This window comes from Pseudophryne corroboree, chromosome 5 (genome assembly GCF_028390025.1).
Source record: "Pseudophryne corroboree isolate aPseCor3 chromosome 5, aPseCor3.hap2, whole genome shotgun sequence".
Lineage (NCBI taxonomy): Eukaryota > Metazoa > Chordata > Amphibia > Anura > Myobatrachidae > Pseudophryne > Pseudophryne corroboree.
Window position 1 is genome coordinate 668,689,626 of NC_086448.1, and position 26,697 is coordinate 668,716,322.

A 26,697-nucleotide genomic window follows, 5' to 3' on the forward strand; every position below is an offset into this window, starting at 1 on the left:
GGAGGCCCACCCCGTCATGTGGCAGGCTTGTCAGTCTTAGAAGCAGGCTGACGGGCAGCCCAGGCCCGTTTGGGTTTGGGCTTATTGGGTTTGGAAGTGCGAGCCTGTTTCGGGTACGACTGACCCTTTGCTTTCCCTGAAGGACGAAAGGAGCGAAAGGAAGTACTCTTAGCCTTCGGTACCGAAGGAGCAGTACTAAGTAGACAAGCTGTTTTAGCAGAAGCTAAGTCAGCCACTATCTTGTTGAGGTCTTCTCCGAAAAGGAGGTCTCCCTTAAAAGGGAGTACCTCCAGGGTTTTCTTAGAGTCCAGATCCACGGACCAGGACCAGGACCACAACCATAGAATCCGGCGAGCCAGAATGGACGTAGTAGAAGCCTTGGCCACCAGAATACCGGCATCAGAAGCCGCCTCTTTAATTGTATGAGAAGCTGTGACAATATACGATAAGCGTTGGAAGACATCTCAGCTTCCAACTCCTGAGCCCATGCTTCAATAGCCTGTGCAGCCCATGTCGCTGCAATGGTGGGCCGATGCGCAGCACCTGCATAGGTGTAAATCGCCTTTAAACAACCCTCCACACGCTTATCCGTCGTTCTTTCAGAGACATGACGGTAGTTACCGGCAGAGCTGAGGATACCACCAGCAGCGCCACCTACGAATCTACTGGCGGAGGTGTTTCCCAATTTTTACTTGGCTCCGCAGCGTGGGGATAGCGAGCCAGCATCTTTTTGTGAGGCGTGAATTTCTTTCCTGGATTCTCCCAGGAACTCCAGATGTATGTCAACTAAATGATCAGAATTAGGTAAAACTTGTTTAATCTGTCCGGTTTCTTAGGGGCAGCATCAGGCTCCGGGTCATCAGTAATTTGAAGAAGGAGCCTGATAGCCTCCAACAAGTCAGGAACATCCACCTGTGAAACAGATTCCCCATCAGAAGCATCAGGATCAGAATCTCTGGGGTCAGTATAAACGCCATCCTCATCAGACGAGCTGTCTGGGACATTGGTGGATTGTGAGGAAGTAATGGCCCGCTTAGAGGACCCCTTGGTCTTAGGCGGGCGAGGGTTAGACTTCTGAGTAGCCAGTGATTGGTTCAATTGCTGTAACTGAGCAGACAGTTGATCTGCCCATGGCGGGTTAACCGCAGGGACCATAAGCGGTTCTACCGGCACAGGAGGTCCCATAGTGCTGAAACACACTACCCGGCTTTTGCCGGCCGGGAAAAAGCCGGACGGCTTTTTCCCGTGCCGGCATTGTAGTTAACAGTGTGAGGGCTAGGGTCCCTTCACACTGCACAGCCCCGGCCCGGCTGCCGGGTCTCACCACTGGAAGGTCCGGCGGCCGGGCGGCCGCCGGGCCGTCTTTGGAGCCAGTAAACCATGTGTGTGAAGGGGAGCTTTCACACACAACGGTTTTTTCTGAAGCCGTGTCTGATGCTGCGCATGCGCACAGCATCACACACGGCTCAAAGCCGTCCTGTGTGACAGACTCTGCCGGTTTCTCCCGGATGGCAAAAAGCCGGACAAAGTTTGTCCGGCTTTTTGCCTTCCGGGAAAAACCGGAGTGTGTGTTACAGCCCATAGGGGGTGTTAGTCTAGTTACCAGCGTATTCAATAGCGTGGAGAAAGTAGCCCAAGGCGGGTCATTTTGAACCCCCGTTGCTACGATCCCACTGGGGGGCAAGGAGCCCCCAGAACCTGAACCCTCAGCTGCTATATTTTCCTCAAATGTGTCTGCAGCATCACACAATGTGGGATCAGCCCCAGCACCATTGCCCTTTGTAGCAGACATATTCAAAAGCTCAATGCAGGGCAACCCAGTACAATATCAGCAGCACAATACCTCACAAGAAACCCCTGTGCAGTGTAACAGCACAAACAGGGAATTCAAGAGGTATATGGTGACTAAAAATCTCAGAGAAAAATACACCCTGAGTATATCTTGTGAAATACCTATATTAAATGATAAACCTGACGCACTTAGCCCTCTCAGGTTATAGAATATAGGGATAGCAATCTGAGTGAGATACACGAAATGGATGTCACACAGCAGCTATATGCACACACACACATAGTCAAACTGTACAATGCAGAAATTATGACTGCACTGGACTAGCAATACAAAGTAGTACTAAGTATAGCTATGCACTCAATAGATATAACAATGCACAGTAAAGACTGGATGTATATCACAGGATACTTGTACTATATAACCCTGACTAAATGCACTCTTTCTTAACTAACACTGTCAGCAGACATGTAGAATACTTAAGAGTCTTGTAAAATGCACTGCGCTGACATGCAGGCGGCTTTACACAGGAGGATATAAACCAACAGTCCCAGGATCAGCTCTGCTTGCTATAATGGCGCCCAAACGCTGACAGGGAGTGAGTGAGTGAGGGAGAGAGAGAGAGAGAGATGCAGCTCCAGGGCGATAACATTTACTCTAAATGGAGCCCTGGGGCTGGGCTAAAGGTCAAAGCCTTATCCCCCTGCTGGACTTCACCACCGGGTACTATGGGCTATATAATAAACGTTTTTTTTTTATCAAAACAGACCTGTGCCCTTGCCCTAGTGGTCTAGTGAGGTCCCTGTACTGCCACAGTGTCCACGCCAGCGTGCGCGGGCCGGCCCGCCTCCCATTGGCCGCACGGGATCGCGATTTCCAGCGGGTCCCGTCTGATGGACCCACTTACCTCCTTCCCTGAGTGCGGCCACGCGATCCTGGAGAGTGGCGGTGGTGTGTGTGACTAACTTGAGAGAAACCAGAGCCTCCGCTGTAGGTACCCGGCAACCAGGACGCGGGAGTGTACAGCGCCGCTGGGGGAGGTGATGGAGCTGCAGCCGATGTCTGACTGACATCTAACACTTACAGTGCCTCTGCTGCAGCCCTTGAAGTCTTCATTTTTTACTTTAAAAGCACTTCTCAGGATCCCCCTGTTGTATGCCTGCACTACATGGCACCAACTACAAAACTGAGCTCCTGTGCACGGAGGCGGGGTTATAGAGGAGGCGGCGCTATGCATTCTGGGAACAGTCAAAGCTTTTAGCCTGTTGGTGCCTCGGATCAAAATCCTACTCTACACCCAAATGTCATTCCCTGTGTACCCTGCAGTAGAAATCTGGGCCTTAATCTCCCAATATTTGTGCAGTGTGTGGACACTCGGTATAATCTGACAATACTTCCCACAAATTTCCGTGACTACGTCATCCTCATTATGGGCAGATATATGCAAATTCAGTGTGGTGTGGCAGAAAACAGTTTACTTTAAGAAAAAATAAAACATTGGGGCTTTCGATTTGCTGACAAATCGCCACGATTGTCAGGACAAAAAAAAAAAAAAAAAAACAGGCACAGAGTACCCAGTTTAAGGCAGTTGTTCCCAAACTTTCTTGAATAATGGCTAAAATCTTCTTACTGAGAACTTCACGAAAATAATAAGTAAATTGTGCTTACATGACAATCTTTATTTTAAATTATGTGATGGACAGGTTTGCACTTGTTTGTCCACGTATTTTATGTTGGACAGCCACCAAAACTGATTTTGCCTACCACATTTACCAAAAATAATTTGATATGGACCACCAACCCACGGCACCCAGTTTGGGAACCACTGGTTTAATGGCCCAGTTATGAATGACAGATGCATTAAAACAGCAGTTAATAACTTTAGGTAACTTTTAATTTATGGCCTTCATATAATGCAGTGTTTTACATATTTAATTACATCAGTCTCTGCCCCAGGGGAGCTTACAATTTGTATTTTCTACAGCTGCAGCCCCTTCACACACACATAAACAGTACATATTACACGTGTCAATTAATATACCAGTATGTTGTGGGCATAAACACACAGGAAGCTCACCCAAACATGGTGAGAATACACAAGTACAGCCGTGGTTGGAACAGAATCCACCTCTGTGAGGCAGCTAATTTCCTGCTGCAAACATTATAAAATGCTTTTTCTTTCTATCTCAATGTATTAATATAATTGAACTGCTCTGGCATACACAATACTGCTCTCCTCATACAAATACAATTTGCAAAGATGTTTCATATGCCATGACCAGTGGCGAAACTAGCGAGCAGTGGGCCCAGGTGCGACAAAATGCTTTGCCCCCCCCCCCCATCCCATCCAAGTCCACCCCCTCACCCCTGGAGAGGATCTGATGAGGGGGACCTGCTCAAGGCCAGAGAAATGGATACCTAACAACAGTGCCGTAACTAGACATTTTAGCACTGTGTGCAAGAAACGGCATCGGAGCCCCACCCCTGCATGCAAAACAGGGGCAGTGAGCGCCATAGGCGCGCGCAAAAATACATAGGGGCGTGGCCACAAAATAATACCAATTCATAAAACGGTGCACAGTAGTCTCCATTATTCGAATTACGCCGCACAGTAGCACCACTACACCAGGTAGAGACCCTTTTACACCTTACGGCGGGCAGATTCCCCTCTTTACACATTACGGCAGACAGCGTGCCCTTTTTAAACATTACGGCAGGCAGCGTGCCCTTTTTAAACACTACGGCAGGCAGTGTCCTCTTTTTTTTTTTTTTTTTTTTACACATTACGTCAGACAGTGTGCCCTTTTTACACATTACGGCAGACAGCGGGCCCCCTTTTACACATTATGGCAGGCAGCGTCCACCTTTTTTCTTTTTTACACACATTACGGCAGACAGCGTGCCCCTTTTTACACATTACGGCAGACAGCGTCCCCTTTTTTACACATTACGGCAGGCAGTGTCCCCTTTTTACACATTACGGCAGACAGCGTGCCCTTTTTACACATTACGGCAGACAGCGGGCCCCCTTTTACACATTACGGCAGGCAGATTCCCCCTTTTTGGAAAGAAAGTAAGAAAGAAAGAAACAAAGACAGAGAATTATACTTACTGTCTCCGCTGGCTCAGGCTCCTCGGTGCAGCTTCTAGCAGAGAGCACGATTCCTGGGCAGGAGAGAAGGAGGAGGAAGAGGGAGGTGGAGGAGGGAGACGCAGCAGCGCTGTGTTATTGGTGGAGGCGCTGCTGCTGCTGTCCCAGTCCTTCACCATAGGCGGTTCTCCGCCGCTGTGAATGCTGGGATGCGCTTCACAGCGGCGGAAGACAGCCTATAGTGAAGCATAGGGACAGCAGCAGCAGCGCCTCAACCAATAAAGCAGCACTGCTGCGGCTCCCTCCTCCACCTCCCTCCTCCTCCTTCCCGCCGTGTGCGCTGCGCTCCTCTCCTCTCTGGACGGCTGTGTGCTGCGGGCAGCGGTTCCCCGCAGCACACAGCGGCATGTAATGAGTCAGTTTGACTCATTACATGCTTTGGGCCCCTGGACAGTGCAACGCACTGGTTGCACTGGCGGTAGTTCCGCCTCTGGCCATGACAACAAAAGTAGTCAACCATGCTTAATCATATGTATGTGATAAAAAAAACAAAAAAACACATAAAGCAGGGGTTCTCAAAACCGTGTGCCGTGGCACCCAGAGGTGCCACAAGACTCTTGCAGGGGTGCCTTAGGTTGGTGGTCAAGGACCAAATCAAATTATTTATGGTCATAGTGATAGGCAAAATTAGTGCTAGTGACTGCCAATCATTAAACATGTGGACAAACAGAAGCATAACTGTACAGCACCACGTAACTGAACTTAAGGGTGGCAGGTAGGCACAATTTACTTAATTTAATAATTTTTTTCCCAAATATCTCAATAATAAACTTTTATCCTAGGGATGCAGTGAAATAAATGCTGAAACTCTAGGGCGCTGTGATTGAAGACAGTTTGGGAACCAGTGACATAAAGGAAGTCAAGTGTAAAAAGTAGGCGGAGTTCCCTATTTTAAGGTAAAAAATTTCAGAACTTGGTTTAGAACACCTGGGACACCCAGGTAATGATTAATAACTCACTTAGAAGTTTTTAAATAACATAATTTGGCCAACAATGACATATCATTTTGGGGGTGATATTCTGCATAAAAAAAAAAAAAGCAGGATTATGGATTAAATTATGCAGTACAGGTACATTTTTTGCTGTATTGACTGGAAAGTGTTTTTAAGCTTGCTGCCTTACATACGTTTTTTAATATATTTTTTAAAGTGGCTTAAAATTGCAGTTACTTTTGGCACCCCAAACTCCTGTATTGACTTTAATTTCCTAAAATAAAAAAACTTGTTTTCTATAATTTTTCCACCATTAGTAAAAAAATGCAAACATTAACCATTTGACGCCTTTTAGAGCACCTAATACTTTGCTTATGGCCACTAATAGCCATCTTCACGGTTATCAAAGTAATTTGCCACGTTTTTTGGGTTAAAGGGTGATTTCCCCACACTTAACACAGCAAACACCAGGCACAATTGCCATGCGATCACCAAGATAAGCATTCTATAAATGAATAGCATGACCAGCGGGAGCAAGCATGCAGAAATGACTACTCTGTAAGAGCATTAAATTATGCGCTAAAAAAATTCCGATTACAGCAGATAATTTAATTCAGCAATTTGAAATCCCAAAAGCTCTGAAAAACTCAATGACAAGAAGTGTAATGAAAAGTCATCACTATCAAGTTATAAAAGAATGGAAATATTTACCAAAACAAACATACAGAAAAACAAACAAGTGAGAGTCTATTGTTTGTGGTATATTTTATATATATATATATATATATATATATATATATATATATATATATATATATATATATATATATAGCAAATAAACAGGAAGCGGCACTCAGAGACGTGGTAAGTAGTGCATAAATAAAGCAACCAAGCTTTAATATATCATCACATCATCAACGTTTCGGGGTTGTCCCCCTTCATCAGGATAACAACAAGTGATCACAAAACAAACTTTATACCTTACCCCCACCAATGGAAAATATTCAGTATTCCCGCCAGCGTCCGCGCAGACCTCCGCCACTCCCCCCTGCATACACGGCTGTTTGCCGGAAGAGGAAGTGACGCGGACCACCGAACAGACTGCTGGGTGTGTTACCATGGAGACGCGGCACTGCTCGTATACCAGGAAGCCGCCAGCGTTGTCACGGAAACCCGTGCATCGTAAGCTGATTAAACTAAAGAATCTAAGTGCACATAGCAGCAAACCATGTTAGCCGCATCCCGTCTACCTGCAGTGTCAAATCATCCATCTTATAACCATAAATACATACATAAAAAAAAACAAACACAACAAAAAATTGTGACATTGTTACAAACAAATAAAACCAATCTGCATCTCATAGAATCCGCTGCTACATTGTTATCAATTTTAGGTCAAATGACAAGAATAACATTCTCACATACTAAATTGTATATATCATGTGACACACAACTGGTACCTCAACAAGTACATAAAGGTCTAATGATAAACTCTATATACATTGTCTACACATGTATACACGGGTATAAATTTAAACTTGAATCATTTCTAAACAATTATATGTTACCCCTGTAAATGTTTTATACCGTGTCATCTTATGTCAAAACATGTATACCACACCAGCCTAATATGGACACATTCAAAGAAAACAATTGAGACCCATAGTCTCATTCAGGCCTTTAGGGGCCATGGTGTCCAGGCGGTAAATCCACCGGGCCTCCAGCTGTAGTAATCTTTTATGTCTATCACCACGTCGCAGTGATAGAGGTACATGATCGATAATTTTATAACGTATGGTGGCCACACCATGTCCCAATCGGGCAAAATGGCGTGCCACCGGTTGTTCACTATTCCCTATAGAAAGTGCGGCTCTAATGGCCGCCCTATGTTGTGCCATCCTCTCTTTGAATTGGCACACCGTTTTGCCTACATACTGGAGCCCGCACGGGCAGAACAGCACATAAATCACAAATTTAGAGGTACAGCTAAGGGGCCATCCGATTTTAAATCTCTTACCCGTCTGGGCATGCACAACAGTGTCCCCTGTCTGGAGGTATCCACATGTCGTGCATCCCAGACAACGATAGCATCCGTTTTTTCTAGTTAGAAAATTTGATGTCTTGTTTTGACCTAACCCCGTGATGTCGGTCCGGACAATAATGTCCTTGATGTTCTTACTTCTAGAATGGCCTGCAAGTAAGCGAGTGCCATGCAGGCTTTTCAAGCCTGGATCAGATGTCACCAACGGCCACCATGATTTGACATATTTCTTTTTTGCCGTGCTTTGTGTATTAAATTCCGTGATCCACGGGATGGAGTTCTGTAAAGACTCTTTCTTACGCTTTGTGCTGGACTCTGACAAGAGGGTTTGGCGTGTGTGGCCTATTGCCCTGTTTTTGGCTTTTTCCAGCTCAAGGATAGGATAGCCCTTGTCTAGAAATTTTTTTGTCATAATTTCCAACTGCCTCACGGTATCCTCTGGGTCACTAGTGGTCCTACATACCCTCAAATATTGAGAATATGGCAGACCCCTAACAGTAGACCTTGGGTGGAAGCTGTTATACCTAAGCAGGCTATTTCGGTCCGTAGGCTTCGTATACAATGTTGTTTGTATCCGTTGCTGGACAATCAAAATTTTTATATCTAGATAATGAATCTCTGTGGTGCTGGTGTTATATGTGAGTTTAATTGGACTAGAAGACTTATTGTGATTATCAATGTGTGTGAGTAAACATTGCAAGTCCCCGTCCCAGAACACCAGGAGATCGTCAATATACCTGTAGTACACAAACATTTGATGGCCGGTTTTACCGCCAGAAAACCGGCTGTGCTATGGGTTCGGCAGTGGCACCGTCACTAGCCAACTCATTTATGTGGGAAGTGGAAAGAGAATTATTTTTTGAGAATGCTAGTATAGCGGAGGGCATGTTTGTGTGCTGTTCTGCCCGTGCGGGCTCCAGTATGTAGGCAAAACGGTGTGCCAATTCAAAGAGAGGATGGCACAACATAGGGCGGCCATTAGAGCCGCACTTTCTATAGGGAATAGTGAACAACCGGTGGCACGCCATTTTGCCCGATTGGGACATGGTGTGGCCACCATACGTTATAAAATTATCGATCATGTACCTCTATCACTGCGACGTGGTGATAGACATAAAAGATTACTACAGCTGGAGGCCCGGTGGATTTACCGCCTGGACACCATGGCCCCTAAAGGCCTGAATGAGACTATGGGTCTCAATTGTTTTCTTTGAATGTGTCCATATTAGGCTGGTGTGGTATACATGTTTTGACATAAGATGACACGGTATAAAACATTTACAGGGGTAACATATAATTGTTTAGAAATGATTCAAGTTTAAATTTATACCCGTGTATACATGTGTAGACAATGTATATAGAGTTTATCATTAGACCTTTATGTACTTGTTGAGGTACCAGTTGTGTGTCACATGATATATACAATTTAGTATGTGAGAATGTTATTCTTGTCATTTGACCTAAAATTGATAACAATGTAGCAGCGGATTCTATGAGATGCAGATTGGTTTTATTTGTTTGTAACAATGTCACAATTTTTTGTTGTGTTTGTTTTTTTTTATGTATGTATTTATGGTTATAAGATGGATGATTTGACACTGCAGGTAGACGGGATGCGGCTAACATGGTTTGCTGCTATGTGCACTTAGATTCTTTAGTTTAATCAGCTTACGATGCACGGGTTTCCGTGACAACGCTGGCGGCTTCCTGGTATACGAGCAGTGCCGCGTCTCCATGGTAACACACCCAGCAGTCTGTTCGGTGGTCCGCGTCACTTCCTCTTCCGGCAAACAGCCGTGTATGCAGGGGGGAGTGGCGGAGGTCTGCGCGGACGCTGGCGGGAATACTGAATATTTTCCATTGGTGGGGGTAAGGTATAAAGTTTGTTTTGTGATCACTTGTTGTTATCCTGATGAAGGGGGACAACCCCGAAACGTTGATGATGTGATGATATATTAAAGCTTGGTTGCTTTATTTATGCACTACTTACCACGTCTCTGAGTGCCGCTTCCTGTTTATTTGCTGCATGTGCTGGGGCGCAGACCCCTCAAAGAAGGCACCAGAGCATCTACAATATTTATGGTTGGAGTGCCGGATCCTCTGCATGGATATATATATATATATATATATTATACACATATATACACTGCTCAAAAAAATAAAGGGAACGCTAAAATAACACATCCTAGATCTGAATGAATTAAATATTCTTATTAAATACTTTGTTCTTTACATAGTTGAATGTGCCGACAACAAAATCACACAAAAATTGTCAATGGAAATCAAATTTATTAACCCATGGTGGTCTGGATTTGGAGTCACCCTCAAAATTAAAGTGGAAAAACACACTACAGGCTGATCCAACTTTGATGTAATGTCCTTAAAACAAGTCAAAATGAAGCTCAGTAGTGTGTGTGGACTCCACGTGCCTGTATGACCTCCCTACAACCCACACAAGTGGCTCAGGTAATGCAGCTCATCCAGGATGGCACATCAATGTGAGCTGTGGCAAGAAGGTTTGCTGTGTGTCAGCGTAGTGTCCAGAGCATGGAGGCGCTACCAGGAGACAGGGCAGCACATCAGGAGACGTGGAGGAGGCCGTAGGAGGGCAACAACCCAGCAGCAGGACCGCTACCTCCGCCTTTGTGCAAGGAGGAACAGGAGGAGCACTGCCAAAGCACTGCAAAATGACCTCCAGCAAGCCACAAATGTGCATGTGTCTACTCAAACGATCAGAAACAGACTCTATGAGGGTGGTATGAGGGCCCGACGTCCACAGGTGGGGGTTGTGCTTACAGCCCAACACCGTGCAGGACGTTTGGCATTTGCCAAAGAACACCAAGATTGGCAAATTCGCCACTGAGCACGTGACAGACGTGACAGAGTCTGAAGACGCCAAGGAGAACGTTCTGCTGCCTGCAACATCCTCCAGCATGACCGGTTTGGCAGTGGGTCAGTAATGGTGTGGGGTGGCATTTCTCTGGGGGGCCGCACAGCCCTCCATGTGATGTGCTTGCCAGAGGTAGCCTGACTGCCATTAGGTACAGAGATGAGATCCTCAGACCCCTTGTGAGACCATATGCTGGTGCGGTTGGCCCTGGGTTCCTCCTAATGCAAGACAATGCTAGACCTCATGTGGCTGGAGAGTGTCAGCAGTTCCTGCAAGACGAAGGAACTGATGCTATGGACTGGCCCGCCCGTTCCCCAGACCTAAATCCAATTGAGCACATCTGGGACATCATGTCTCGCTGCACCACAGACTGTCCAGGAGTTGGCGGATGCTTTAGTCCAGGTCTGGGAGGAGATCCCTCAGGAGACCATCCGCTACCTCATCAGGAGCATGCCCAGGCGTTGTAGGGTGGTCATACAGGCACGTGGAGGCCACACACACTACTGAGCCTCATTTTGACTTGTTTTAAGGACATTACATCAAAGTTGGATCAGCCTGTAGTGTTTTTCCACTTTAATTTTGAGTGTGACTCCAAATCCAGACCTCCATGGGTTAATAAATTTGATTTCCATTGATAATTTTTGTGTGATTTTGTTGTCAGCACATTCAACTATGTAAAGAACAAAGTATTTCATAAGAATATTTCATTCATTCAGAACTAGGATGTGTTATTTTAGTGTTCCCTTTATTTTTTTGAGCAGTATATATATATATATATATATATATATATATATATATATATATATATATATATATATATATATATATATATATATATATATATATACATATATATATATATATTTATTTATTAGAAGAATTTGGCACCACTCCTGGACTTGTAAATAAACAAGACTAGAGATCACTCAGTCTTGTAAGCTTAACGTTTCGATTTTTTATTAAACCGTCTTCAGAAATTAACTTCTGAAGACGGTTTAATAAAAAACCGAAACGTTAAGCTTACAAGATTGAGTGATCTCTAGTCTTGTTAATTTACAAGTCCGGGAGTGCCGCCAAATTCTTCTACTACATGCCTGCATCATTCTGGATGGCACCCAGCGAGCTGAGACATTGATTTCACGGGAGTGCCGAATATTTCCTTTTCATATATACATACTAACACAAATATACACACACACACACATACACTTGTATATAGAATTGTTTTTGCATTTTATAGTCCATTTTAGAAGGAGAATAAAACAGGTGTTATTGCAAGAAATGCTTAGCAGCAGCATACAAGGTCAGTGCTTTCCTGCTACACAGAGAATAGGTTTCTTTTCCAGACAACAGCTACATGAAAAGGGACAAAAAAACACTTTTGCTGATGAAAAGAAACATGTCTATAAAGTACAGGGTATAAATCAAGGCTTTTCCTTGCCAATGAAATGTTCATTAACATATAGTCATCAATGACTAATTATATGCAAACAGGAAATGAAAATGGAAAACTTAAAATGAACCCGTACACAACAAACTATCTGTGTATACTTGCGTAGGACTGGTAAAAGTATAACCGTGCTAAAGGCCTAATTCAGCATGAGTTGTAGTTTTGCAAAAACTACAACTTCTTCCACTAGCATGCGGGGGGCCACCTATGGCTGCCCCCCCCCCTTCTAAAATGAAAGTGCTTCACTAGATAGCAAAGCGCTCATATCTTTAGCGTAGCCCCTTGCCTTTGCAGTCGCTGGGCCACCATGTGTTGGATCGCAGCGGCTGCATGTGACATCAAACAGTCGCCAGGGCCTACCCCGCAAACGGTCTGGACACGCCTCCATTGTCTGGACCACACCCCCAATGCCGCCAAGAAAACGCAGCAACGTCACCCCGTCACCGCCCTCCACCAGAACTTACACTGCGATCACAGTTTAAGTCCTTGCGCATGCGCGCGTACACATATGCATAATTGGAATTTCCGCACTTCAGCGATCGATTTTGAATCGGTCCCTAAAAACAAATATGGTTTCTAATGTCTATGGACTGGAAAGGGTATTGCAAAATGTTATGTCAATATTTCTCTTAGACATGTAGTTCAGTACATTGGGAATTTAAATAAAAGAATTTTTAAAAAATGCAAGATGAGCACAAACTAAAACCACCATTCACATAACTATAATAACATATACAGTGGGGCAAAAAAGTATTTGGACAGCCACCAATTGTGCAAGTTGACCCACTTAAAAAGATGAGAGAGGTCTGTAATTTCCATCATAGGTACACTTCAACTGTGAGACAGAATCTGAAAAAACAACAACCCAGGAAATCACATTGTATGATTTTTAAACAATTTACTTGTATATTCTTGTGGAAAATAAATATTTGGACACCTACCAAGCAGGAAGATTTCTGGCTCTCACAGACCTGTTACTTCTTCTTTAAGAAGCTCTTCTATCCTCCACTTGTTACCTGTATTAATGGCACCTGTTTGAACTGGTTATCTGCATAAAAGACACCTGTCCACACCCTCAAACAGTCAGACTGCTACCTCTCCGCCATGGCCAAGACCAGAGAGCTGTCTAAGGACACCAGGGACAAAATTGTAGAGCTGCACAAGGCTGGGATGAGCTACTCAGCAACAGGCAAGCAGCTTGGTGAGAAGAGATCGACTGTTGGCGCAATTATTAAAAAATGGAAGAAATAAAAGATCACTGACAATCTCCCTCGACCTGGGGCTCCATGCAAGATCTGACCTCGTGGGGTATCAATGATCTTGAGAACGGTGAGAAATCAGCCCAGAACTACATGGGGGGAGCTGGTCAATGACCTCAAGAGAGCTGGGACCACAGTCACAAAGGTTACCATTAGTAACACACTACGTCGTCATGGATTGAAATCTTGCAATCCACGAAAGGTCCCCCTGCTTAAGTCAGCACATGTCCAGGCCCGTCTAAAGTTTGCCAGTGACCATCTGGATGATCCAGAGGAGGATTGGGAGAATGTAATGTGGTCAGATGAGGTCAAAATCGAACGTTTTGGTATGAACTCCACTCGCCGTGGTTGGAGGGAGAAAAATAATGAATGGCATCCCAAAAACACCATACCCACTGTGAAGCATGGCGGTGGAAACATCATGCTTTGGGGCTGCTTTTCTGCAAAGGGGACAGGACGACTAATCCGTATTAAGGAGAGGATGAATGGGGCCATGTATCGTGAGACTTTGGGCAAAAACCTCCTTCCCTCAGTAAGAGCATTGAAGATGGAACGTGGCTGGGTCTTCCAGCATGACAATGACCCTAAACACACCGCCCGGGCAACTAAGGAGTGGCTCCGTAAGAAGCATTTCAAGGTCCTGGAGTGGCCTAGCCAGTCTCAAGAGCTCAACCCAATAGAAAATCTGTGGGGGGAGTTGAAAGTCCATGTTGCCCGACGACAGCCCCAAAACATGACAGATCTAGAGAAGATCTGCATGGAAGAGTGGGCCAAAATACCTGCTACAGTGTGTGCAAACCTGGTCAAGAACTACAGGAAACGTTTGACCTCTGTAATTGCCAACCGAGGTTAAAAGTATTGAGTTTAACTTTTTGATTGTACAAATATTTATTTTCCGCAAGAATATACAAATAAATTTGTGTAAAAATCATACAATGTGATTTGCTAGTTTTTTTTCAGATTCTGTCTCTCACAGTTAAAGCGTACCTATGATGGAAATTACAGACCTCTCATCTTTTTAAGTGGGTCAACTTGCACAATCGGTGGCTGTCCAAATACTTTTTTGCCCCACTGTACATGCAATAGTAAAAGGGGTAGGAAACGCACCTCTTTGTATTGTTTATTGCAATGCTGCTTGTACATAGCAAACCTACTGCACCCATCATTTTGTAATAAACTACATATCAAAGTGTGTACTGGGATTCCCATAGATTCAGCAAGTCCATTGAGGGCTCCCATGGCCCAGTGATTCACTCTTCTCTCATACCACCAATGTGGTGTTATTCAATAAATCCCTTAGTTATTAAGTCTTAGACACTCTTTTAGTGTGTAACGACCCGCAGGAGCGCGCATCAGTCATCATTTGTAGCGTACACACTGTGAAATATTACAAACAATATCGTTTTAAATATTGTCTAGTGTGTACAAACCTTTAGTGTGGTAAGAGGATACCATGCCAAAAAAATTACTACTGCAGTGACCTCTATGCATGAAAGGGCTACATTTCTAGTTAGTGTCGGTGCAAGACTTGGTAAAAAAAATACATGTATTTTTAAAATAACCAAAACTTGATAGTGAATGAAGAGAAATTTCTCTAGGTTGAGGGGTCTCTGCTCTCCTGCCCTCCCCCACCCCCCATTCACTAACCCCATCTTTCAGCCGGCTCCTGGCCTCAGACCTTCACTCTGCTCCCAGCTGCTGGCTGGGAGGGGCATTCCCCTGCTCCCATTGTGCATGTTAAACTCAGTATATGCCACAGCTGATTATTATACACCTTTAACATATTAAATGTTACATCATTATGGTGATATACAGAGGTTACCAAATTATGATACCAACAATGGAGAAATACAGGCAGGTACTTATTATTCATCATGCAATACCATTAGGGAGGCGTCGGATTGTCTTCAAATTATCCTGTAGCAGAACAATGACCCCAAACATACGGCCAAAGGGGGTCATTCCGAGTTGATCGCTCGCTAGCTAGTTTAAGCAGCCGTGCAAACGCTATGCCGCCGCCCACTGGGGAGTGTATTTTAGCTTAGCAGAAGTACGAACGCATGTGCAGCCGAGCTCTGCAAATTCAGTTTGTGCAGTTTCAGAGTAGCTCTGAACCTACTCAGCGCTTGCGATCACTTCAGCCTATTCCTGTCCGGATTTGACTTCATACACCCGCCCAGCGAACGCCCAGCCACGCCTGCGTTTTTTCAGACACGGTGCATAAGCATGTGCAGAAATGCAGTTTTTTAGCCTGATTGCTGCGCTGCGAATAACGGCAGCTAGCGATCAACTCGGAATGACCCCCAATGTCATTAAGAACTATGGGGCAGATGTATTAACCTGGAGAAGGCATAAGGAAGTGATAAACCAGTGATATGTGCAAGGTGTTAAAGGCACCAGCCAATCAGTTCCAATATGTAAATTAACAGTTAGGATCTGATTGGCTGGTGCCTTTAGCACCTTGCACATATCACTGGTTTATCACTTCCTTATGCCTTCTCCAGGTTAATACATCTGCCCCTATCTTCAGTGTGAGAAGAAAAAGAAGTCCTGGAAGTGATGATATGGCCCCCACAGAGGCCTGATCTGAACATAATTGAGTTTGCTGGGATTAAATGAAGAGACAGAAGGATTTGAGCAACCCTACATCCACAGAAGATCTGTGTTTAGTACTCCAAGATATTTAGAACAACCTCCCTGGCGAGTTCTTTCAAAAACTGTGTGCAAATGTACCTAGAAGAATTGATGCTGTTTTGAAGGCAAAGGGTGGTAACACCAAATATTGGTTTGATTCAAATTTCTCTTCTGTTCATTCACTTTGCATACTGTTAATTGCTAAAAAAATATATATATATATATATATATATATATATATATATATATATATATATATATATATATATATATATATACACATACATATACACATACATATACACACACACTTTCCCTTCATTTTTGCGCTACTACAATGGATCATTATGTGTTCCAACAAATAAAATTCTCTGCATTTAATTATTCCCTTTTTGTGTCCTTTGGACTTTACTGTATGTACACTTTATTATACTGTACAATAGCAATTGTTCAAAATTGTGAACAAAATTGTGCAAAACATATCAGAGTTTATCCACCCTGGTGATATTATAAATACTGTAGAGGCCACAGCCTCCATGACTACAGACACAGATGAAGGCAGTTAAAAAAGGAGAAATACAGAAATACAAGTACTATAAACATTCAATATTACACAGATCACATTAAATGACAGAAGAAAGTGAACTTAGTAACATTTTATGTTGCCACTTCTTTCCTACATCCTGCGGATCCTCTGTTACCTCTCCTGCAGCCTCCATATTCACCTACATAATACCTTGCCATGTTTTACATACAAGCTCTTCAATTTAGGGACTTCTCTATTAAATGCTTCTGCCAAATTTAAGTCAATATATGTCATCTCTAGTGTTTAATAAGAGACACAGAAAATGTGGAGGGCATAAATGATGAAGTTGAGGCAGGATTTTTAGAATACATTGCTACAGTGAGTAAAGAAAGGTTACAGTGTATCGGAGCAGCAGGGAACCAGCAATGAATAACATGCTCTGGTCACCTAGCGTCAAGTAGCGATGCTCTCACCTATGATTCACTATCACACTATAGGATTTGTTTCCAGTTACTGAACACTTACATCACTTGGAGATACGGTTCCTGTTTCCATAGCGCTTCCACTCATTCGTAATTTCTAAGGGGGTGGGGAAAAAAAAAAAAAGAAGCAGAACAACTAATTTTCATTTACATGGCATTTATTTTAAAGAGCTGCATTTTAACTATGTTAGATTAATTAATCATGCAACATAGTATTTTTATCCCGCACCAGACAAAGAATGGTATTAGTCACTGTACATTAAGCAATCTATTTCTTCTGTTGGTGTTTCCCAACTGAATACGTATAAGTGAGATTAATCAATCAATACACAGATTTCATCTTCACGTAATGTTTCATTACATGCCCAGGAAAATGTCTAGGTATATACGCTAAATATCAGCTATTATTGATGTCACTTCACATTTCTTAATGTTAAGTTGAACAATTCTTCATAACATTTCCTATTGGAACACAGCGTTCAGGGTATAAATGAACAAGAAAAAGAAAAAAGAAAAACAGAGATCCGTGCACAGCTTTAAAATAAATAAAAGGAGACTTATAAAAAGCCATTAAAAAAATAAAATAAAATGGGCATAGCAGTGTTCTTATTCCAATTTGAAAGATTTTTAAATTATTGTAATCTTTCAAACTTATATTAACAATCCATTTCAGACACAGGTTGTATATTACCTATGAACAGTGGACACTGGCCTCGCGGCACGCCCTGTATACTAGCCGCAAGTGGTATAGAGTCGAAGCAGTAGTGCCAAGATGTATTAACCGTACAGATGCCAAATTGGGGGAGTCTAGCGCTGATGCGCTGTCTCTCACCCCCTCCAGTTCCAGTGCACATGTGCGAGATCTCACATGCAGCCTGGAGCCAGCACCCACCACAGCCTGCGACAGAAGTGTCCCTGCTGTGGAGATAACGCAACGACACCTGCAGTATCGAAATGTATAGCTGCAGGCGTCGGAACGGACATTGCCCTGCATACTGAGGTTTTATCTTTTAGCCAATATAGACAGGGGCACATTCAGCACGCACCTCCGCATTATTATATGGGGAAGAAGCGTATCAGTGCACATAACGTGCGCCGATGCCACTTTTTCCCCATATCTTACATCTACCACTCTGAGAGTAATACTAGTTATATAAACATTTGGTCAGGATACAAAATCATATGGACATAATAAATGAATGCAAATCACAACTGCTTTGCCCATCTTTAGTTTAGTTCTAACATAATGTGTATGATTGATGAGCTGTCGCTTCCTGTCTGGAAGGAAGGCACTCCAATAAATGATTGCTTAACCTTTTAATTTGTCTCCCCGACATGCAATATGGTTTCGCTGAAGTACAAACCTGCACCTCACTCTAAATCCAGTAAATAGAAAAAGCACTAGTAAATACGCAGTCATTTACTTTCTCTGTAGTTATGCAGAGACAAACGGGTATATTAGCAAAGCTAATACACAGGCAGTAATTAGGATGCTGTGGTATGACTTGTGGACAGTTATCATGTGGACAGACATCGGGTCGACATAAAAATGTCGGCATGGTCAAACAGTTGACATACTGCACGTTGGCATGCTCAGCACATAGACAGTGACAGATGTGTCTTCTTACATCTTTGCTGCATTCATGCTAAACAGCCCTTGAAGTCGCGCCATGCCGTGGTGGGAATCGGTAGCACTGAACGACTTTTTATGCATTTTCCGCCACAAAAAATGTGTCTTATAGGCCCTACACACTGGCCGATTTTCTGAAAGATATGAACGATCTCGTTCATAAATGAACGAGAACTCGTTCATATCTTTCAGTGTGGAGACTCCAGCGATGAACGATGCGCGGCCCCGCGCTCGTTCATCGCTGGTCTCCAGTCGGCTGTGCATGCAGGCCAATATGGACGATCTCGTCCATATTTGCCTGCACTTCAATGCAGCCGCGTGACGGGGGGAGTGAAGAAACTTCACTCCCCCCGTCACTGCCCCCCCCCGCCGCCGGGTCGCTCGTCGGCCGTATCCGCCGTCGGGCAGCTCGGCCAGTGTGTAGGGCCCTTTAGATGCACAGTAATGTCATGGGATGCACAAGCAGCGTCTGCTGATTAAAATGATATGCAGCATGTCTATATTCTCTGAGTAATAGTGGCTCTATCTGCATCCGAAATGCCACGTTACAGTGTTTTCTAGCAAATACAGTCGTAGTCACACACAGCAAAATAGGCATGTTACCTATCATTTTAATCAGTAGAAGCTGCTTGTGCAACCTATTACATTACTTTGCATCTAGGACGCACATTCGCAGACAAATACACAAAAAATACGCTCTGCGCTACAGAGTTACATGGCACTTATGTGTTATGTGTAACGCGACTTGCAGCGCATGGAGCAGAGATATATGAGGACACACCTGTATGCTGACATGATGAACTGTCAACAAACCATCCCTGGTGGTCTAGTGGTCTCTTACCTTGTCCGGTGGCTCCAGCATCTTCTTCCAGCTCCCTGCAGTGCTGTGACAATGACTTCCGGTGTGGACCTGTGATGCTGCGCCTGCGTTCCAGTGAGTATTTCTCCCCCTATTCCTAACTCTCCCCCTAGTGCCCAACACTAACTCCCCCCCTCACCAACAGCCTAACCTTACCCCCACCCCTCCACCAGCATTCTAACCCTATCCCTTCCATCGCCACCTAAACCTAACCTCCAGCATTTCATGATGACATTGTGAACATGTTGACAGTTTGAGGATGTCAACATGGCGCATGTCGACAGTCTGAACCATGATATGACAGACATTATGAACATCGAGATGGTTACCGTTGGCCATATGATATTGAAACGGGTTGCTCAATATAGAAGTAATTAGGGCAGAGCCGGATTAAGTCGCTGGGGGGCCCGGGGTACTTAACACAGAGGGGGCCCTATTCAAGAGAGGAGGAGGAGGACTGGGGGGGGGGGGTCACTCACATACCATCCAGTGAACGAACTGCGCTCCCGTCCCCGCCAACCGCACAGACAGCAGAGAGACGGCTCAGCTCTCCAATCATGTATGAATGAAGCAGCCTGCCGCTCAGCCATTGGGACAGCCTACTTCACTCATACGTTATTGGACAGCTGAGCCGTCGCTCAGCTGTCCTGTTTGTACAGCCGCCGCTGCAGTGCGGACGGGAGCACAACACCACAGATCGGATCGTAAGAGAGATCCGATCTGTGGTGTGGCAGGGGGCCCTTTTGGGAAGGGGGGCCCGGGGGTACGTATCCCCGGGACCCTCCCCCCCCTTAATCCGGCTCTGAATTAGGGTACTGTGCTACTGCCCACAAAAGTACATATTCTACCAATAAATAAACTGCTAAAAATATATTTAAAAAACCATATATACCTGGGAGCTCAGCTGAGTTTTAATCCAGTTGAAGTAGTAATTCAAATCACTGCCTTCCATCAATTCTCTCCCCCAGGCAGCCAATTTAGCAATTATCCGCGCGGCCTGGAAGAGTGGTGAAAAGAATATGCCATTTATAGATGTCTATTTTTTTTATTTCTAACTCACACAAGGCACAACAACTCCCTTTTTCAGGCTGTGTTTACTAAAGTGTGAGCAGACACGGATATAAAAATACCAATATTTAAAAACAGCAAGAATAAAGGAAACTGAAATAAAACAATAAAACACAGGGTTACTATAATAAAAAAAAAATAGACACTTTCAACGTCTTATATAACCTAAAGTATTATTGATATAGTCAAAATACTTACCTGGATATGTAGTATATATCTGTAAGGTTCTATGACTAAGGTACAAATGTTCTATGTGTGAGCCTTTTGTCACACGACGGATATCAATATGATAATCCAATTCGTTCCAGACACAGAATGAATAAAGTATGAGTTTGTCGCAGTTACTTAAACTTTGCAGTAAGTAGCTTATACGGGAACATTTGTAAATGTTTCTACAAAACTTTCCATCAGTTTTGACCACACACCAAAGCATTTATGTATACTTTGTGTACTCTGTCTATGGTCTTCTGTGTAATTTATATGTAATTTTGGTTTGTAATAACAGGTTTACAACTCTTTAAAGCATCTGATAGTATAACTGGTAGGTAAGATATTTTAAGATGACCATATAAAAAGCCCAGCCTCAGGAAGACAAAGGTGATGCAGACATGACCAGTTATGTACTGATTTTGGTAGTCAGTTTATAGCTTTAACATTATGACTATATTAATGGACTGCGACTAAGAGAAAGACGTTAGTGCAGACCAAACGGTAGGTAGTCATGAATCTGACGTTACACTGTTGACAATGTGAATGTCAAAATAGCATACTAATCCCAATTATTATTATTATTGTTTATTTATATGGCAGCATAAGGGTTCCGCAGCGCCTAACAAAGTACATAAACAAATGAGCAAAACAAGAAAACAATGGCTTACAGTACAAGACAATGTAGGACAAATACATGGTATATTAATATTGCTACATCAGGGGACAGGACACTTAAATAATCATCAGGGTGACAGAAACAGAGGATTAGGTGCCGCTGGATAGAAGATATCTTAAAAGTGGGAAAAGCAAATGAGTGGAGAGGACACCACTTGTGAAAGCTTACATTTTGCAGGGGAGGGGGAGACAGACAGGGATGACACAGATGGGGTAGAGGTGAGCCATGTAAAAGATGGTTAAGATGAAATATGTAGAATAGGGTTAGGATTAGAGATGGCTAGGTTTGAGGAGGAAGTTGGCCTTGAGTGCACGTTTAAAGTTTTGTAGAGAGGTGGAGAGTCTTATAGGGAGCACCATGGCCAAAATCTTAGAGGCAGGAATGAAAGGAAGTAAGTAATCAGTTGGCAGGAAAGGCGGCATGAACTTGTGGATCGAAGAGGGTGTGTGGGTGGGTGGGAGTGTAATGGGAGACAAAGGTATGATATGTAAATGGGAGAGGAATGGTTGAGGGCTTTGTAAGTGTGTGAGAAGTTTGAATGAGATTCGGAGGAGGAGTCAGTGTAGGACTTGTAACAGAGGTGAAGTGGACGTAGTACGTTTGGAGAAGATGATGAGCCGGGTAGCAGCATTGAGGATACGAGTAGATTGGAGCGGAGAGGCGGTTTGTCAGGGAGGCCAGATAGAAGAAGACTACAGTAGTCCAATCTGGAGATGACCAGTGCACGGATAATGGTCTTAGTAGCATACAGGGTGAGAAAGGGTCTGATAACTGGAAATATTTTTTAGATGGAAATGGCAGGACTGCGAGAGGTACTGAAAATGTGGTTTGAAGGAGAAGGAGGAATCAAGGATAATTCCAAGACAGCATACTTGAGGGCTAAAGATAGTTGCGCAATCAATAGTCATTGAAATTGTGGAAGGAGAGGTTATGCAGGGGGTGGGAAGTAGATCAGCTCAGTCTTAGACATGTTAAGTTTAAGAAAGCTCAGGGACATCCAAGAAGAGATAGCAGAGAGACAGCTGGAGATAGAGGAGAGAGGGGAAGAAAGGTAGATTTGAGTGTCATTAGCATAGAGATGATATTGGAAGTTAAAAGAGCAAATGAGCTCACCTAAGCGTATAGAGAGAAAAGGAAAGGTCCAAGAAAAGTACATTGGGGTATACCTACTGTTAGAGGAAGTGCAGGACAGGTGGAGTCAGGAGAGAAGTCAGAGAAAGAGCAGTCAGAGAGGTAGGAGGAAAGCCGGGAGAGGGCAGTATTACAGGGACCAATGGAGCGAAGGATTTGCAGGAGGAAAATGGTGGTCCACAGTGTTAAAAGCAGCAGAGAGGCCAAGCAGAATAAGCAGAGAGTAGCGGCCCTTGGAATTGGCAGCATGGAGGTCATTGCAGACTTTCGTGAGGGCAGTTTCAGTGGAGTGGAGAGGATGGAAGCCAGTACGAAATGGGTCAGGCAGGGAGTGGGAGGAAAGAAAGGCAGCGAGGAGACAGTAGACAATACGCTCAAGGAGTTTAGAGGCAAAAGGAAGGAGAGAGATGGGTCGGTAGTTGGAGAGAGTGTTAGGATCAAGAGCAGGTTTTTTAAGAATAGAGGAGACAAGGGTATGTTTGAAGGCAGAGGTGACAATGATGAGAGGGAGAGATTGAGGAGGTGGGCAAGATGTGTAAAGGGCAGAAGGAGAGAGAAAGCAGAGGAGGCAGAAGGGGAAAGGGTCAAGTGAGGTGTGGTTGGGGGAGGGGGAATAATTGGATGAGGGCCATTACATCATCTCCAGTTACAGGGGAAAAGGAACTGAGTTGGCAAGATGGATGTGGAGGGGTGGGCAGGGAATGGAGGGGGCAGTCAATTTTGGATGTGAAGTACTGTAGGTGGCAAAGTCAAGGCCAGAGAGTGAAGAAGGGGGTCAAGGTGTGGGTGGGCAGAAGAGCAGTTGACAGTGAAGATTGGGAGCAGAATAGGTTCTTGAAGTATGACTGCTTAGAGACAGAAAGGGCAGTACTGTAGGATTAGAATATAAAAATTTGAAATGGAGGAAGTCCGCTTTAGAGTGTGATTTTGCAGATATCTGGTGAAATTGGAATGCTGGGGATGAGATGTTGATCTTCAAGGATGAATAGTGGTTGCTGGAGAAACAGAGTCAAAAGCAGAAGTAAGGGAGGCATTGCATAGGGAAGTGGCTTGTTCAGGACAGGAGAGCGAGAGAGAATAGGAAAGAAATGAGTCAAGCAGGGAGGATAGGGAGACTGTGTTGAAAGCCTCAATATTACGCTTAGCGATTGTAGCCTTAGGAGGTAGAGATGGAGAAGAGGTGTTTAAGACAAAAAAAAACAGAGCAGGTGGTGGTCAGAGAGGGGGAATAGAGAGTTGGAGAAGTGGGAGAAATGTACATAACTGTATTAGAGCTTACCCTACTCCTATCTGTACTAGCCATACTAATGTACCACAACAAATGTCCCGAAGCCACTCTCATTCCTCTTTGTCAGTTGTGCATTCTTCCCACATTACCCTTGATTTAAGTCTGCATTATATTTGGTCCACCTTGTATGATCCTGATGTATATGAATTGATCCTTTTTTTTTTTATTTCACTTCAGTAGCACTTTTATACAACTAATAACAGACGAGAATTATTTTACCATGTGCACAGTGAACAGATCCTGACGATTTAACATTGGTAAAAAGTAGGACCATGCAGTATTCTTCCCACGGCGAGCATAATCAAAAAATATGCTAACACGCTGATGATTCTCCTACAAAACAAAAATAAATACAATTAAATATATTGACAAAAACAACAAATTGTTTAATGGGGTCTTTTTTGTTTCAAATATAGTACATTTGCTGCAATCCTTTACACATCGCAACCATAGAGCTGATAAAAAAGGTGTACCAGAGCAGGCATACAGTACATAGGACATTGATATTTTTGTAATGGCAACACTTAATATATGCACAGATTTACCCTATCCCAACTGAGTAAGACACTGCAGTAAAAAGTGACTTTAAGTGACGTTGCAGCAGTTTTAGGAATTTTACATATATAGGTAGGTTTTTAATGAGTGCGACCAATCAGAAAGCAGTCGTCATCATCATGCAGCTTAAACCAAACCAACGTTTGACTTTCTTAGCCCTTTAAGTCACAATACACTACAAACTGCCCACACTGCACCCTTACGGTAATTTGGTCACATCTACACACTCACTCCCCTTGTCTACATGGGATCCAGTCGGGATCCTGGCTGTCAAAAGGCAGATGCCGGAATCCGGACATTGATCAGAATGCCAGCGCTGGCATCCTGAATAGGATCACAATGCCGGTGCTGTGAACATGAATGACTGACTCCCGGGACGTTAGAGGGGCAAGCCTAGTCAAGCTTAGGCTGCGAGGAGGGAGGGGTTAGGCAACCCCAGGAAGGGTAGGGTTAGGCTGCAGTAAGGGATGGTTAGGGGGTAGGAGGTAGCTTGCTTCCCGATCCCCTGCCAGGATTCTAAAACAGCGGGATGCCAAGAACGGTATTCTGATCACCCGCATTACAGCCCCAACCCGTCTACATGACCATTCCAGGTATATAGCCTTATGCAGTCGTACGTAGTTGCACGTCTGTCATATGTCAAAAAAGATACAAGTTGTGAAAAAATGCACACGTGCACTAATGAAAAACATTGCAAATACTGTTTACGTCTCACTCTGAAGGTGGCGCCCAATGCGTCCACACTAGGAGTCAAATCAATTTTCCAGGATCTAATAAACAGCAGTTCGTGTTTTTCACTTCCAAGGAAACTGAAGAAACTGCCAATATATCTTTTAACGTTAAGAGTCAAAAATGTACCTCAATAATAAGTTTAAATATGGTTATACAGCACTTTAAATGGACGATACACATTGTAGGCTTTTAAAGAATTAATGGTATTTAAGCTGATCCATAGACATTCAAATACGTTAGGAGGTCAAAACCAAAAGCAGGAAAGATTTAAAAGCACCATTTGTGAAATTCAGCAAGTACTGCGTGTAGTCTACATGGCATGTGATGTGATGTGATGAATAATGAGAACAAAGTATGTCAGTATGGCATCTGATAATGAATAAACCTCAATGTCAAATTTGAGAACATCTTCCTGAAAAAAATAAAATAATTGTAACAATAAATACAGAAAATTAATCTGCAGTAGAGAATAAAGTACTTGATACACCAATGTAATACAAGTTAAAGGACATTGGGGGTAATTCAGAGTTGATCGCAGCAGCAAATTTGTTAGCAGTTTGTCAAAACCATGTGCACCGCAAGGGGGGCAGATTTAACATTTGCAAAGAGAGTTAGCTTTGGGTGGGTTATATTGTTTCTGTGCAGGGTAAATACTGGATGCTTTATTTTTACACCGCAATTTAGATTTCAGTTTGAACACACTCCACCCAAATATAACTCTCTGCACATGTTATATCTGCCCCCCCCTGCAGTGCACATGGTTTTGACCAACTGCTAACAAATTTGCTGCTGCGATCAACTCTGAATTAGGCCCATTGGTCCTGATTCATGTTTGCAAGTAAGGCAAAAAAACAAGCAACTGGGTAAAACCATGTTGCCTTGCAAGTGGGGCAGTTGTAACACGTGCAGAGAGATTTAGATTTGGGTGGAGTGTGTTCAAACTGAAACCTAAATTGCAGTCTAAAAATAAAGCGAACATTTGTAGGTTACATGCAAAAGCAGCCAGTATTTACCCTGCACAGAAAAAATATAACCCTCTCAACTCCAAATATCTCTGCAAGTTACATCTGCCCCACCTGCATTGCAACATGGTTTTACCCATTTGCTTGCTTTTTGAATTTACTTACAAACATGTAAGTAATGTACTTACAGGCCCAATGTCCAATGATGTTTCTGTAAGTAATATTTGTATTACCAGCACACTAAAGAAATTATACATTATTCCCCAACTAAGCAGCTGCAATAGCTTTAGACTACTCGTTGATGTTCCCAAATCTGTAAACCTGCAGTGTTATCTAATCACATGATGCGCACAGACGGGTGTAGTATGTCAGGAGACCGCCGGTCAGCTTACCGACGCCGGGATCCCGGCGGGGAGGGGCGAGTGCAGCAAG

The 26,697-nt window shown here is 43.6% G+C and overlaps 1 protein-coding gene across 2 annotated transcripts in view; it reads right to left on the reverse strand.

Moving 5' to 3' along the window:
• ATP6V1H (ATPase H+ transporting V1 subunit H) overlaps positions 1-26,697 on the reverse strand; it is a 254,213-nt gene that overhangs the window by 128,912 nt on the left and 98,604 nt on the right. For both annotated transcript variants that reach the window (XM_063923720.1, XM_063923721.1), the window contains exons 6-8: positions 24,236-24,349; positions 20,536-20,640; positions 17,198-17,251 (exon numbers count right to left, since the gene is read on the reverse strand). In XM_063923720.1, the coding sequence (XP_063779790.1) occupies positions 17,198-17,251; positions 20,536-20,640; positions 24,236-24,349 (273 nt within the window). The remainder of the gene's footprint in view (positions 1-17,197; positions 17,252-20,535; positions 20,641-24,235; positions 24,350-26,697) is intronic.